The following is a 14942-nucleotide window of genomic DNA, read 5'->3' as shown; positions in this document are numbered from 1 at the left end:
ATCTGGTAGAACATCTGCTTTTTTCCTAGCTGTTGGAAACAAGACCAAAATGTAATTATTGAATGATCAGACCAAAACACTGCGATGCGTTTGGTTCTTGTTTCTCCATTTCACTAATTCGCATCCATTTAATCACTTAGCGTGGGATGGTGAGAGCTCCTGGATCCATGTCCCAGGGCTTTCGCCGGGAACGTCTTCCCGCCGCACGTTAGCGTTGGGTTTTAGAAGCGGCATGGAGGATGGGTGACGAAATCCATCGTTGCATCATGAAATTTCAAATGAAATTTTTAACAGCCTGTGTGAAATACAGATTTTTTTCCTTGCGTTCCCCTCTCAAGGCATGTACTAGATGGCTTAACGTGGTTAGTGCCTCCAGATAGATGGGCTTCAGGCCCCGGGGTCCCTGCGCCAAAGGATGATCCCTCGTACCGAAACCAGGTTCTTTAGTGGCCCAAACCCTCCGTCCTTGGCTGTTTTCCTTGATCTGGAGGAAAACAGATCTTGTTTACTGTCCCAACCTGCTCGTGGATGTATCTGGGATATGTAAGTTGTGGATTGCTTTGATATTTGGCGTTTGTCTAAATGAATCTTCCAGCGTGAAAGTAACACTGTGTAAAATACAGCTCCTCTCGTCTGCTGATCTCAGTGCGGTCTGTTAAATTAGAAACAATTAGTGATGTGTTACGGATTTAATATTAATTGCAAATTCATATTTGTATGATAGCCAGTGCAAAGTAAAAATAGGAAACTCATGCTCTACACCCCAACTTTCCATTTTGTTTAGAGTTGTTCTACTTCTTTCCCTAATGAACATGAATATTGATTTATTTTTTTTTTTAAAGAACATAAACTAAGAATTTTTATTTTAATCCCCTTTTTAAAATTTAATAAAAATTTTAATTAGATTTTTCGGTCCGTCATTGCTGTGCGGGTGACAGCCGTGGGTCCGTAACCATCCCTGAGGCTTTGCCCCAGGAATCGCTGTTGGCCCCTCAGCTTCCCGAGCTGCCCGCGGTTCTGCTATTTAATGGCATGGCCCCGTTAAAATACAAACTAAATAGGAACTATTCCTAAAATGAAATGGGAATAATTCTTTCCAGAGTGCCTATGCTCTAAAAAAGGAGGAATCCACCAAAATGGATATCTATTACAGATCAGCTTCTTTAAGGATGTTTTACTGGAAGTGCGCGTCGCTTTTTCAGGTCCTAGGTGTTACATATGCAGCATCTCTTGAGTTACAGATATTGCTGCAGCGCGATTTTTTTTCTCACTTATAACTTTCACAGTTTGCTCTGTGGAAGGTGTAAGATGGGTCAAAAAGATTCTGAATAAAAAAAAAAAATAAATAAAAGACGGAATTGTCTGAATGCAGGAGTGCGACAAAAGGCTGGGTTGACCAGGCCATGGCTGTACTGAGCAACAGCAGACAATAAGCACATATTTGATGTTATATCTGGAATTAAAATTCCATGTAAATTGCTTTTCCTTTTAACACTGAGGCTTTGGAGATGAGAAGAGATTCACGTTCTTATGTCATACTTGCAATCCATGCTGTACGAATGAGAGATTTAAAGTGCTAAGCCCAAGGAAAATATTGCGGGGGGAGCGGGGAAGAGACTTGAATTAATCCACAAGGTTTATATTTTAACTTGAATAAAACATCTTGGGTTTTTTCCTGAAATGAAATGCTTAAACCCTGAATGTTCCTTTTATGTTTTAAATACATTCAGTGAAATTTCCAAAAGTCTTTTAAAACTGAAATAGATTAAAAATTCATCTCTATATTAAAAAAAAAATAAATCAAGGAATTGAAATAGTTGTTAGAAGGCATAAAAAAATATTTTGAGGTAGTGTCTTGGCTGAAAATTTTCATTTGATGTCTTGAAATGTCATTTTGGCATCGGGGTATGTGGGATATTTAGGGGGAAGTGTGATTTGCAGCAGGAGGTTGAAGATTGTAAGTGTGATAGTTTTCTCATTTTTGCTGAAAAAGTAGCGAGTTTCCAATCCTATCAGCAAGCTCTAATTGACAGTATTTTAAAAGTCTAGATAGCCTATAGTAGGTGTTCTTATTTTAAAAGTGTAAAACAGTGGCAATTGCTTGAATAGCTTTTGCTTAGGTAAGGTTATAATTAAAAAAAAAAAAAACATACTACATGGATAATGTACATTAACCACTTTCTGTGAGATACAGGCAGTTCCTATATATAGCCCAATCTCCTTCTGTATTAATTTATCCCCCAGAAAAAGAGTATAATTTTTAATTTAGGTGGGTGGCAACATGGTATAACTGGCTTAAATGTTGCACGTGAATTAAATACGAATAACTAAAATCATGCAAATTTTAATTGCTTTAAAAGCAGAGAAGTCAAGCCTCCTCTTTATCAGTTCAGAACTTGCTCCTCAATGCAGGTGACCAGGATAACTTTTAGATCAACATTACTGACATCCAAGAGCAACATTTTCTGTATACACAGGAACTTTTCAGCTTATTTTTCATCTTAAACTTGCAACTTCTTTCCTTAAACTTCTTTCCCTTTTCTGCCAACTTGGTAAATACGTTTAAAAAAAAAGGCAAATGAATATTTTTTTTGTACAGAGGTACAGAACTGTGCTGAGGTCTCTGTGTGTGTGTATATATGCACATATATATATATATATGTATACACGCACACACATATATATACACCCATACACGCACACACACAAAGTCCCTGTGAGCGCTCAGGAGAGAACATGAGACATTTTATAACTTGGATTTAGAGGATTTGCATCCATGTCTTTTACCGGGAGAGGCTCATGAATAAACCCATGCCATCTCTTGCCACCTCTGCTTAGCAATAAGAATGTCATATCGTCTTGATACCAAATCCCTTGTGGGATATAATTACAAGGTTGGGTTTTTTTGTTCGTTCATTCATCATCTCTTCTTGTATATCCCACGTAAGCTTTTGCTGGTCGCTAACAACACAATTTAAAGGGTAGGCAGCTGCTGCTAATAGGATCTCCTCCCTACCTGCCTGCAGACACGTACATATATGTTTAAAAAAAAAAAAAAAAAAATCAAACCAACCTGTGAAAAGCAGTAAAAAACTCCCTGCCTCTTTGAACGAGGTCTCATATTCCTATTATATTTAATTACAAACGGCCCATGACTGCTGCGTATGGGAAGCAGTGGCGAAGTGGGATGTCACACGCAATGTTTTGCCTTTAGTTGGTTTAAAACCCCATAAACAGTTGGCCTTGCGCATGTTTTATAACTGCTCTGTATTTTACCTTTAAATAAAAGCTGTAAACAAGCAGGTCCTGAACACCTACGTCAAGCATATTTCTACATTTTTGAAGAAGGTTTGCTTTAGGAGTGCAAGGATGGGTCCTACTGGCAAAATAATAATAATAATAAGGTCTCAAAACTCACCGCTGATTTGGATTGCAAATAACGGGGGATTTGATTCTGAATTTGAGGTGCCCCATTTGGCTTCCTAAATGGAAACACGAAGATCCGTTCCGATCAGGCCTATATTGAGACCTTCTCTGTTGATCATAGAGTCATTTATATATGTGGAAAATGAATCAAACAGCCCGGTTTTATGCTCGCTTTGTACAGAGGTAGACGATTATTCGCGCTGCCACGAGAGCAGAGAAAGATGCACTTTGCAAGGAGTTAATATAAACCACATCAGGCTAAAATCAGAGCCTGCCAGACTCTGATGAAGATGGCTTAACCAGTGGTGGATTGATCTTGTGTAGTCATATGAAAGATTGAAGGATTTCAGACATTACTCGCTGAGATAATTTCAGGTTATATGTCTCTCTATATTGTACTATTGTACTGTATATGTTTGCTATTCACTGCTCGCAACAATAAAAGTGAAATTGCTTTTGTCAGTGATAGCTCTACCGAGTTTACCGAAAGCCAGAGTAAAACACGTGCTCAGCGGACTGGAGCTTCCGTCCCAATCTCGCTGCTTTTCACCTCAGTTTTTCGCTATTGTTTTCCGAAGTTGGCACCTAGCAGGGCAGCCGCTGCCGCATCCACGGGCAGGAGGTCACGATGGATTCACCTCCACAGTTTAGATACTTATTCAGCATCTTTAAAGGGTAGATACCCTTGTTTGGTAGTTTGAGTAGCCCTTTGGGCTCCATCATCTGTGTTAGGTAGATGTCCTCATTTCCTATGGCGAGGAGCTTGGACACCCATATATACGTAGTCACGTATGCGTAGTCACCTAAATGTACGTGTCTGGACTTGGGGCTGATCGTAGCGCAAGTTTCTGAATACTAAAAGGGGTTTTGATGGAAAAGGGGTGCCAGACAGCTGTGCTCCACCGGGAGGATGGATATTTGGTGGAGGAACCACAGACCGGGGTGTTTCATGGGGGAACTGAGAGTTTCTACAGGCCCTTAGGTGCCAAAATAGTTAATAATGGGGCTTCTTCTGAAGTGCTGTGGTTTGATTTTAGGACCAGAACTCAACTGAAAAAGCCTTGTAGGTTTGTGTGTGTGTTTTTATCCAGTCATGCCCTTGGTACTTCTCTAGAGATGTTTGCCTACCGCAGCCTTGTTAGAAGAAGACAATGCGCTTACACTTATAATACATCAGTCAACATATAGAATAGACCAGAAGCCCAAATCTGCTCACTCTTGACCGTGAAGCAAAATAGTCGCATCGTTGTAATATAAATGTACACAGAATTACGCTTTAGTCTTGTGTTTGCACATTATTTAGATCAGTGGCCCATGACTAAGGACGCTAAGCACAATCTCAGTGCAAATAATGGATCACAACTTTGCAGCCAAAAGAGCTGAGACTATGGCTTATTATTTTCTTTCAACACATCATTACTCTGGAAATGCCACTGGGAAATTCCTTAATTCCCTCTGGTTTTGGATTGATCACAATAAGTAGGGGGTAATCATATTTGTTATTAATAATAGCAATATTCATGGCTTTTAATAATAATTTAGAGATAATATAAGAAAATGCTAAGTTAGTACTCAGTGAATGTTGTGCTTTTTACATAAAGCTATTCTTCATAAGCTGTTTAGATAATACAGCGCTGTTAATAATCTCGCAGTAAATTAATGCTACTAATATAGTTCGCAGTACGTGCCTAGGGAGTGACCAAAAAAGATTTGCAATATGAAAAAAAGAAATTGCTTTTTGGTTCGATACCAATAGTGAAAACCTGCTTTCAAGGGCTGGTGCGGCCCATGAAATTGGACCTTATACATCACGTTTGCCCTCGTAGAAGGTTAGGTGACTGTGGATGCTCTGTAAGACGCATGTGCTAAATCAGTACGTAGCTGATCAGTTAAATTATTGTTAAAAAATAAATTTTTTTTTTTTTTTCATTTTTGTTGATGGGCCAGCTTTCACATGGACTTGGCGGGCAACAACCAAACCCTTAAGAAGTACTGTTCTAAAATGAATTTTACTGCTTGATCTGCAGTTTAGCCATTTCTGGGTTTTGCACGTAGACTGAACACTTCTCCGTATGAAACGGTGTTGATATTAAGTCTGTGTTTTTGTTTTATCCCACTTTAATGTAGTTATGTAGTAAGTCACGTGCCGAAGCACCCTACTTAGTTTCTGCTCTTCCCAGACCAGTCGGGTTGTAGGCTTCAGGCTTTGAGCGGTCAGTTATTGCTTGTTTATGAGGTGAAATACTTCTGCTTGGGGCACAAGAGGCAAAACCAGTGAAACAGGAGTGAACAAAAGAACGTATCATACCGATCGCTCGTATAAGAAATAATTTCCGAGGAAGCAGTCTACTCGAGTTTTGCATGGTGTTGTTCGCTTTAGGGGATGGTTCAGGATGGTGTATTTTAAGGTGTGATTTTACTGTTAGTTTTTTTTCTCTCTCTTTCATCCCCTGTCATTTTCTTCACGCTTATTCCATGCCACCTCGGCCCTTTGTTTCGTAACACCTCAGCCGTGGCCACCACGGCACCTCCCGCCCGCCCCGACACCCCCGTGCCACCGGCCTCTCTGACTGACTCCTCTCCTTCCCCTCCAGCCGTCCCAAGTTCCGGTGTCCTCCCCTCTGCCCCCCGAGATGTGGTCCCTGTTTTGGTCTCCAGCCGATTTGTCCGTCTCAGCTGGCGCCCGCCCGCAGAAGCCAGAGGCAGCGTCCAGACGTACACGGTCTTCTTCTCCAGGGATGGCGTCAACAGGTAGGCGTCACCAGACCATGGGTCTCCTCTGGATGGGGGCATAGTCCTAAGAGCGCTTGAGGTCTTTACGAGTACCTTGCAAAGGGTTCTCGACCTTGTGTTCTTCTCCCCGGGGTAAAAGAAGTGTGAAGCTAGAAATGGCTTTTGTTGCTGTATGTTTTTATAGACATCACATCGACATTTGTATAACAGTGCTCATTTTCTCTGGTATGAAGGACCATTTGCGTTGACAGTGGCGTCTACGGATCAGATCTATCAGATCTATCTCCTCCAGCTATTACTTGACTGCCTAACATCAAGTGTTGTTAGCTCCACGTTTTACCGTTGACCTTCCTCTGAAGACACAGGCTCAAGCGTTCTTTGCATCGCTGGCGGAGGTGAATTTGTTGAGCCCTAATGAACCAGAGAGGAGGACGACTTTTAGAGCGGTGTAAATGGTGTAAGACCTTGAAAACAGCCAGGCAGCGGGCTGTGAAGATTTTACATGATTGCAACTACAGTGGACCAGCCTGGGCTGTTCTGGCCCTGTGGCTTAGAGCTGCACAGCAGATAGCCCTTTCGTGACGATGGCACTGTAGATTGTTTGGTGTTTGCATGATTCCTCATCATATATGCTCATTTCACACTCCAGAAGGTACTGTATATTTACTTGGGTTTTGTTTTCTTTTCCTAACTTGGTAAATGATTTTATGCCTGAGGAAAATCTTGTGTTTTTCTCTTCCTGTACATCATTATGAAGAACTCGCTCGAAATATCCTGGCCTGTATTTCACTGCCCTCAAGATATACTGCAGCTACTGGCTGGTGACTGGCACTTGTGTGCGTGCTGGTGGGAGCTCAGCTTCTGAGGGGACTTGAATAGGGATCGATATGGAATTGAAAAATGAGCAGATACATATTGGATTCGTGAGAGCTAAAGAAGGTGGGACCCCACAGTTATCAGTGAGCTCCTCTTTGCCGCAGCGTGGGCTTATCCTTCATCCGAAAGGCTTCAGTCTTGCAGGCAAAATTTCCTGCCCCTGCCTGGACATTTGCAACATCTCCAACAAGGTCCAGCTTTCTTTAGTAGCCTTATAGATTGGGTTTTATTTGTTTCAATGCTTGTAGACAATTTGATAGCTACAGGAGCAGTACCTGCTGCAAGAGCCAGGTGTCCTAAATAGAACAGCGTATCCATCTCAGCCAGCTGAGCAGCCTTGAAGGGACACGACACCCGAAGCACTCGGGATGAGGGTGCGAAACGCGCTCTCCCTCTGTAAAAGAAAGCTCTTAAATTCAAGTTGGCATTTCTGAGGCCGGTGCTGGAGGCAAGCGTCTTCTGCAGCAGGGTGTCGCTTGCGGGACGAACGGCACGTAGGCAGCGGGGAGGGTTTGTGGCGAAAACACGGGGTAGGAGCCAGGCTTGGGTTTGGTTCACGGGTCAGACGCGGGCATCTCACCTTCCACAACTCCCTCCGAGCCTGACTGCGAGCAGAGAGGGAGAGACAGGAGCAGAGCGAGACAGATGGGGCGGAGGTTTCAGAGTTCAGATCTCCGTCCTGCGTCGGATCGAGTCTCCAGTTGCGGCTAGTTCGTATGAAATGAGAACGACACCTCACTAGAGCGTCAGGAAGGGGATATATTGAAGGTTGGAAGGTATTAATTGGCCCTAGAAAAGTAACTGATGCAAAAAGAGCAATAAATGAGTTCCGTGGGAAGCGAGGATGCTCAGCAGCTGCCTTGTTGCTCCCAGTGTGGGTACCACAGCGGGGTTCGCGTGGCTGAATCAAATGGTTTGGCACAGACGGGACTTAAAGTTTCTCTGCAGCCATCGCCGCCAGTAATAGCAGAACAGGGCACTGTTGTAATCCCGTCTCATTTATTTTAACTCTGTCTCAAAAACATCAGAGTTGCCCCACAGAGCCGGATTGAGGCATTTTCTAACTCAGCCTTTTAGTTTAGCAGTGAGGAGAAAATACTAATATTCGTATGAGGCCTTTAAATAGTGGTGTTTCTGAGATGAAAAAAAGATGTAAAAAGAGCTCACCCCGGGTTCCCTTACACTTCAAAATAATTTTCTTCCAGAATTTCCCTAGTGCTGCTCAAAGTTCTGGATACCAGAAGGATGCCTTAGTCCCATTCCCAACTAGCTGTGTGCCCAGTTACAGTCTCTCCTGCGGAAGACGGTGGGCTCTGTGTTAAAATAACTAAACAAATAAATAAATAAAATAAAATAAAACAAAAATTCCACTATGCTTCCTCCAGTAAGAGACTCAAAATACCACCTGCGGTATAAAACTTTTGATTATGCACCCGCAGTCTTACAAACTTTCAGACAAACTGTGCGCTAAAATTAATGTAGTTTTCCTTAAAGGAAAAAAGAAAAAGCTTCCGTGGAATTTTTGACTTGTTTATTGTTTACGCATTATTTTTACAAAAGAGCTATTTTGCTGTTTACAAAAAATAAATATTGGTTTTGACATTAACCTCAGGGATGCAAAGGGATTGTCAGAGAAATTACTGTAAGTCTGGAGTACGGCGATCGTCCCGGGTTCGAGAGCGGGGAGGATTTGCGTGACAGCTGGCAGCACCACCCAGGCCAACACAACACAGAAGGCACACGGCCATTTCGGGGACCGTCCAGAAAAAATAGTCTTTAATGTTTTGAACTCTCTCCTAAGGTTTTTTTTTCAACTCACCCTTTCAAAGAAACCCCTTTTGGAAGTGATTGCACTTATTGCTGTAGCGTAATCACCAGAGCCCTTCTGATGGGATGCTCTTTAATCTTCGTGCTCAGCTAGGCATCCTGCGTGGGATCAAATGGTTTTGCCTGCTGATAAGGATGATTGGAAAGAGCACTTAAAGGTAAAAGGCAAGTTTCTCAGAAAAGGATAAAACAAACCTTAAATCTATTAGAAATAAATAAACAGCCAACCAGTGCACCTGCACTCAGGGAAGTTTCTGGTTGAGATAAAAGTTCAGATTTAAAAGTGAGAGATTCTGTAACATTTAGAATCATAGAATCGTTTAGGTTGGAAAAGACCCTTAAGATCATCAAGTCCAACCGTTAACCCAGCACTACCAAGCCCACCACTAAACCATGTCCCTAAGCACCACATCTACATGTCTTCTAAATACCCCCAGGGATGGGGACTCAACCCCTGCCCTGGGCAGCCTGGGCCAGGCCCTGACAGCCCTTTGGGGGAAGAAGTTTTTCCCAATACCCAACCCAAACCTGCCCTGGCGCAGCTTGAGGCCGTTCCCTCTCGTCCCATCGCTTGTTCCTGGGGAGCAGAGACCGACCCCCCCGGCTCCAGCCTCCTTTCAGGCCGTTGCAGAGAGCGATGAGGGCTCCCCTCAGCCTCCTCTTCTCCAGGCTGAGCCCCCCCAGCTCCCCCAGCCGCTCCTCCCCAGCCTTGTGCTCCAGCCCCTGCCCCAGCCTCGCTGCCCTGCTCTGGCCACGCTCCAGCCCCTCCATGGCCGCCTTGGGGTGCAGGGCCCAGCGCTGAGCACAGCACTCGAGGGGCGGCCTCACCAGTGCCCAGCGCAGGGGCACCATCCCCTCCCTGCTCCTGCTGGCCACACCGGTCCTGATACAAGCCAGGATGCCATTGGCCCTCTTGGCCACCTGGGCACCCTGCTGGCTCGTGTCCAGCGGCTGTCGACCAGCACCCCCAGGCCCTTTCCCGCCGGGCAAAGGCCGATATATAGCAGGCTGTTGAGGAAAAAATGAGCAGAAATAGAGGATTTAATGTATAGGATCTGTTAGTAGATACGTAATTCTTAGTATACATTTGATTGTGCTTATTTTCTGTTAAAATATAGTGCACTGTAATAATAGACTATAATGCATAAATTTCGATGGATATCACTCTTCAAGGTGTACACACACAGAGTCCATAAAAATTCATCCTGCCAAGCATGAGAACTGTTCCAGAAGAGAAAGGAGCTATTTTAGGTTTCACTTGGTGTTATAAGCTCATTCAAAAAAACCCCTTTTTATACACAAGTAATAAGGTCACCCAAAAGATTAAAAATGCAGAGTTTACCCATGTAATGGGTAAATCTCTGGCTTTTTGATTTACGTCCCATTTTACTGCTGGGATGCTGCCGAGATGGTGAGCTCTTGGGAACGGGGTGTCCCTGTGTGCTGCAAGGGCGGCGGTGCTGCTTCATCTCCGGCATCTCTCACATCCACATGCTGTTGAAACTTTAATTTTAGTTAATTTTTTTTTTTTTTTAAGCTAGAGGCAGTCTTCAGGTGGGAAGCATTGGATCCATCTGCAGCTTTAACCCCCTTCCAAACCAACAGCGTTTGTGTTTGGATGTTACCCACGTTTAATTGCAAACTGAATTAAAGTAGCAATTTTTTGGTCCGAGCATTTGCAAAATGGGCCAGATTCGATATTTCAATCCACAGCCAGGTTGAAATGTTGATCTGATTTTGATGTTCGGATTTTCTCTCAGCCTCATGGTTTGTTCCCTCTTCTCATCTGTCTCTGCTGGTTTGCTTCTCAATGAGCAAGCATTGATTCACGCAGGCATTTGATATTTATGCGGCAGTGTATTAGTCACCACAAAGAAAGAGACATTGTTTATTTTTGCTGATTTGCTCTTGATCTATCTCTGAACCAAAAAATAACTCCGCAAAGGTACTCTCAAGACATATTTAATTACCTGTGCGCAGTTTTAAATGAATTCTGCCTTCCCGGTGAGAATTTACATTGCTATATTTAAAATTTAAAATTTAATTTGCAATAAAAAATTCACTATATTTATTTATAAATAATGAGATCTATTTATACGGCAATATATTTCTGTTTAGCATTTTAGATGAGGCACAAAGCCCAAGAATACCATTCCGTTTTTGATGGCAACCTTTGAAATATCAAGTTGACTTAAATAATGCGTCCTGATTTGTAGCTGTCCTTCTTTTTTAATGGACTATTAGAAAACATTTTTCCCAACAAATGAAATTAAATGCTCTGATCTGAAAAAGAAAACAAAAGAAAAAGCAAATGACCCTGGAAATCAGCAGTATTACAGCTGAATGTAAAACCCGTTGACGAAGGACACTTTTGCAAGATTGCGACCAGTTTTATTTTTAGTTGAACATTCGCTAGAACTTCTTTTCGGTGGCAAATTAATAAATGCCTAGATAGTCACAACAAGGTAATAGATCTCCCAGTTTAGCTTCCTGCATGTTGCAGACTGAAGAAATGAATCAAGGGACCGCTTAATTGAATACAAAACCTTATATTTGATTAAAGCCTATCTTCAGAATTCAGCTGAAGTTCTAAAATATCATTCCCAGATGATCTATTTACATTAGGTTTGAGGTTTGCTTATTATAATCAAGGACTTTATGTTATTTTGTGGGAGAATGATAACGGGAGATAAAAAAAAGAACTCAGGGTAGTAAAAGTCCGTCCATTTTAAAATTAATAGTATTCATTTCACAGCAAGGAGCATTAATGTGACTTGTCTTACTTGAAGTAACTAATTAGGTGTTTGAAACATTATAAAAGCATTTGTTACACACCTAAGAGATATATGGGAACTGTAATTATCTTTTTTTACATGCTGATATCCTAACGTAACATGATCTTCAGTCACTGGAAATTACATGTCGAAGCCTCCATTTTACAAGAAAGTGGATGACTTTAGTCAAGGTCTTTTATTTTTAGACTGTAATTTATGGCCCAGATGGGTTCGAAAAAGAAAACCCCAAATGTAAAGATGCATGATTGGAGGATGTTTGGTGCTTTTTAGATTATTCCGGCATTGCTGTAGCATCTGTCGTGCGTTAACCCCTCGCTGGGAAGCAGGATGGACTTTTGTAGGTGGGTGACACTCATCTCGCCTAACTTCAGCCTGAGTGCGTGCCAGCGGGGCAGGGCACTGGGGCTCAAGGGAGAAAGACAGCCCCGTGTTTTACACAATCCATCTGACGTGTTTTAGACATCTATTTTACAAAGACGAGCGTAGTGTTGTTATATTCTTAAGGAGCTTTTTTTCCTCTTTGCTAGCTGGAGGGTTTAAGGCGGCGTAGAAGACGTCACTGCCCAGCGTGACGTTGGCAGGTGGCCCATTCAAACAAAAGGGATAATTTTAGGGATAATTTTTTCTCACGGCTCATAATTACATTGCCACAGAAACCAAAAACAGTGGGGTCAGAGAATTGACAGTTTGAGGGAGATGGACCCACATGGGTGCCTGTGATGATCTGGGTGCCGAAATTCCTGAAACCTTTGAGCAAGAGCTCTACGTCAGGAGAATAACCAGGTATTTCTGTCCTGTGCCAAGAGAATAACCAGATATTTCTATCCTGGTTCACTTACTCCTCTAAATGTCTGTTATCTGGCTGCTGCCAGGCTGTGAGATGGGGCCGGGTGGGCTGCTGGATGTTCTCGCATCTCAGCCTGCCCAGAGGGAAACCTCAGCCCTTTCTTTTGCTTCATTCCTCTTGATCTCAGTCCTGGGCTGTTTGATTATTATTCAGTCTTGTAGGAAAATCTGGAACTTTTTTTTTTATACAGTCCATTTCTTATGGTTTTTGAGTTACAAGGTCTTGCACTGCCCATCAGCTTCTGGTGTTGCATTTGGAAGGTACTCTACATCTGATAGCTAGAAAACTCAAGCTATAGAAAGTAAAACATATAAAGATTTAATTTGCTCAGTGCTTTCTTGAGTTGCACGGAGGGAACATGCTGGCTGGCCAAGAACGGGGAAACTTCCCTCTGTGATTTTTCAGCATGGGCTGGGGACAGCCCAGGGCTTCTCCAGTTCAATGCTGCTCCCAAACTGGAGCTCCTGGTTTGCACAGAGAAGTGTCCTGAGAGATGGACTTCAGTATCACCACTGAAATCCAATGGAAGATGAACACTGAAGGTGCTGAGATTGCGTTTGAAGATGATTGCGTGAGAGTCTAATCAAAGGCACTTGCTTGGATGCTTCCGAGTGGCCGAGGCTGGGATGCAATGCAGCAAATGCAGATCTGAGAAGAGGAACGGCAGCCCCGGGTCTCCTTGTGCCTCTGCGACCTCAGTATCGGCTACAAAACGGCCTGTGTCAGAATTTCACTCCTCATCGCAGCACTTCACACCCGCATCCCCAACTACACAAGATGAGCGAGTTGTGCTGGTTCAGCCCCTTTAGTCTAAAACGCAGCTTTGATTCGGCTCAGGAGGTCACTCAACAGCAACGTCGGTGCCGAGGGCACCAGATATGCGTACTTTTTTTCTTTCTTTCTTACTAGATAATCGGAAAAGACTTACTGAAAGAGTGCTACAAACCATTCCGCTTCTCCAGACTTGCGTATATGTATCGCCACAGGTACCGCTGTCGCAGAGAAGTGTTAAAACGGAGATCCGACTGGAGTTTTCTTCAATCATGTCATCTCCTTTTTCTTCTCTCGCTTCTTTACTGCTATTTTGGGACTGAAAGGCAGTCTTGTTGCTTCTTTTCCATTAAAAAAAAAAAAAAGATGTATACAATGAGATATAGTTTCCAGCAGTCCCATCATCCTGCAGGTAGGAAGTCTGCTGGAATAGAGGCATTAAACTCCCGTTGTCTCTGCTAAGGGATGATCCGACCGTTTATCCCCAGGGAACGTTCACCCAAGCTTTGTTCAGTCAATCCTCGGAGGGCTGGAGCGACGGTGGAGCCTGGCGCTCAGAGGACAGGACCGTTCTTTGGTCTGAGAAATTCCATTTTGAGGAAACGTTCCCCAAAGGGACAATAATCTCCATTCTCTGAATTGCTGCTATGCCTAGTGCAGCCCAGACAACCGCGGCAGCGCTACGCGAAGTTTGGCAATTAGCTGATTCAGTCTTAAATGATTTTGTTTCTGCAGCGTGAAATCTACCTTTTTGTTGTTGCTTTTCAGAGGGCTTCTAGGAAAGGAGAGGAGCGACGTACGCCACCCATAGTAAATGGGTTACAAAAGCAATTTTACCTACTTCTGTTTGCAGATTGTCCATGAAATGGCTGTGATTTCATCCAATTTAAACCCTGCTTTGCTGTTTAGGGATTGTGTTTTTCCCGGATAATCCCACGTTAATGACTCCTAGGCTGGACCTTTCTCACCAGTCGTTTCCTCTCACAAAGCCACGGCTAGGCAGAGCTTTGCTTGACCCAAGGCAGAGATGCCAGTGCCAGGGTGCAGATACCTCTTTAGCTCTGGGTGCTTCTGGTGCCAGGAAGAATTATATGGTCCTTGCCCTGATGGGAGGATGATGTCCTGCGTGTCTCGCTGGCCCGGGGCTGCCACCTCCCGATGTCTGGGCTCCGCCTTTATTCTGGAGACCACCACTGGCCAGTTACCCCGGGACTCCCCACTGGGAGCAGCTAATGGAGGAGTATCAATTGCGTTTTTTGCCATGGCTCAGTGCTGGCAAACTGCTGGCCAAGTTGGGCAGAAACCCAGCTGATGCAGGCAATAGCGAGCTGCGGTGTCTCTTGAAGCAAATTTGGTGCGGGACAGCAGGCGGGCTTGCTGTTGCTCCTGGCGAGGAGAAGTACCTGCTGCCCGCAGGCACCAGTTTCCCAGCACAGCTGATGGCCAAGTTTGCATATGTGAGATGGTGTCTGACCTTCTTTCCACATTAGAATCCGAGAATTGTTTAGGTTGGAAAAGACCCTTAAGATCATCAAGTCCAACCGTTAACCCAGCACTGCCAAGGCCACCACTAAACCATGTCCCTAAGCACCACATCTCCCCGGCTTTTAAATCCCTCCAGGGATGGGGACTCAACCCCTGCCCTGGGCAGCCTGGGCCAGGGCCTG

General features: G+C 43.7%; 1 protein-coding gene across 1 annotated transcript in view; it reads left to right on the top strand.

Annotated features, from left to right (window-relative positions):
* Window positions 1-14942, top strand: part of DCC (DCC netrin 1 receptor) — a gene marked incomplete at both ends in the record, with an annotated part of 597951 nt that overhangs the window by 407000 nt on the left and 176009 nt on the right. Inside the window, one exon of the mRNA XM_082336600.1 lies at window positions 6021-6177. Within this exon, the coding sequence (XP_082192726.1) occupies window positions 6021-6177 (157 nt within the window). The remainder of the gene's footprint in view (window positions 1-6020; window positions 6178-14942) is intronic.

This window comes from Platalea leucorodia, assembly GCF_965183815.1.
Source record: "Platalea leucorodia genome assembly, chromosome: Z".
Classification (NCBI taxonomy): domain Eukaryota; kingdom Metazoa; phylum Chordata; class Aves; order Pelecaniformes; family Threskiornithidae; genus Platalea; species Platalea leucorodia.
Note: the sequence above shows the minus strand (reverse complement) of the source record. Positions and strands in the feature narration are given on the sequence as shown.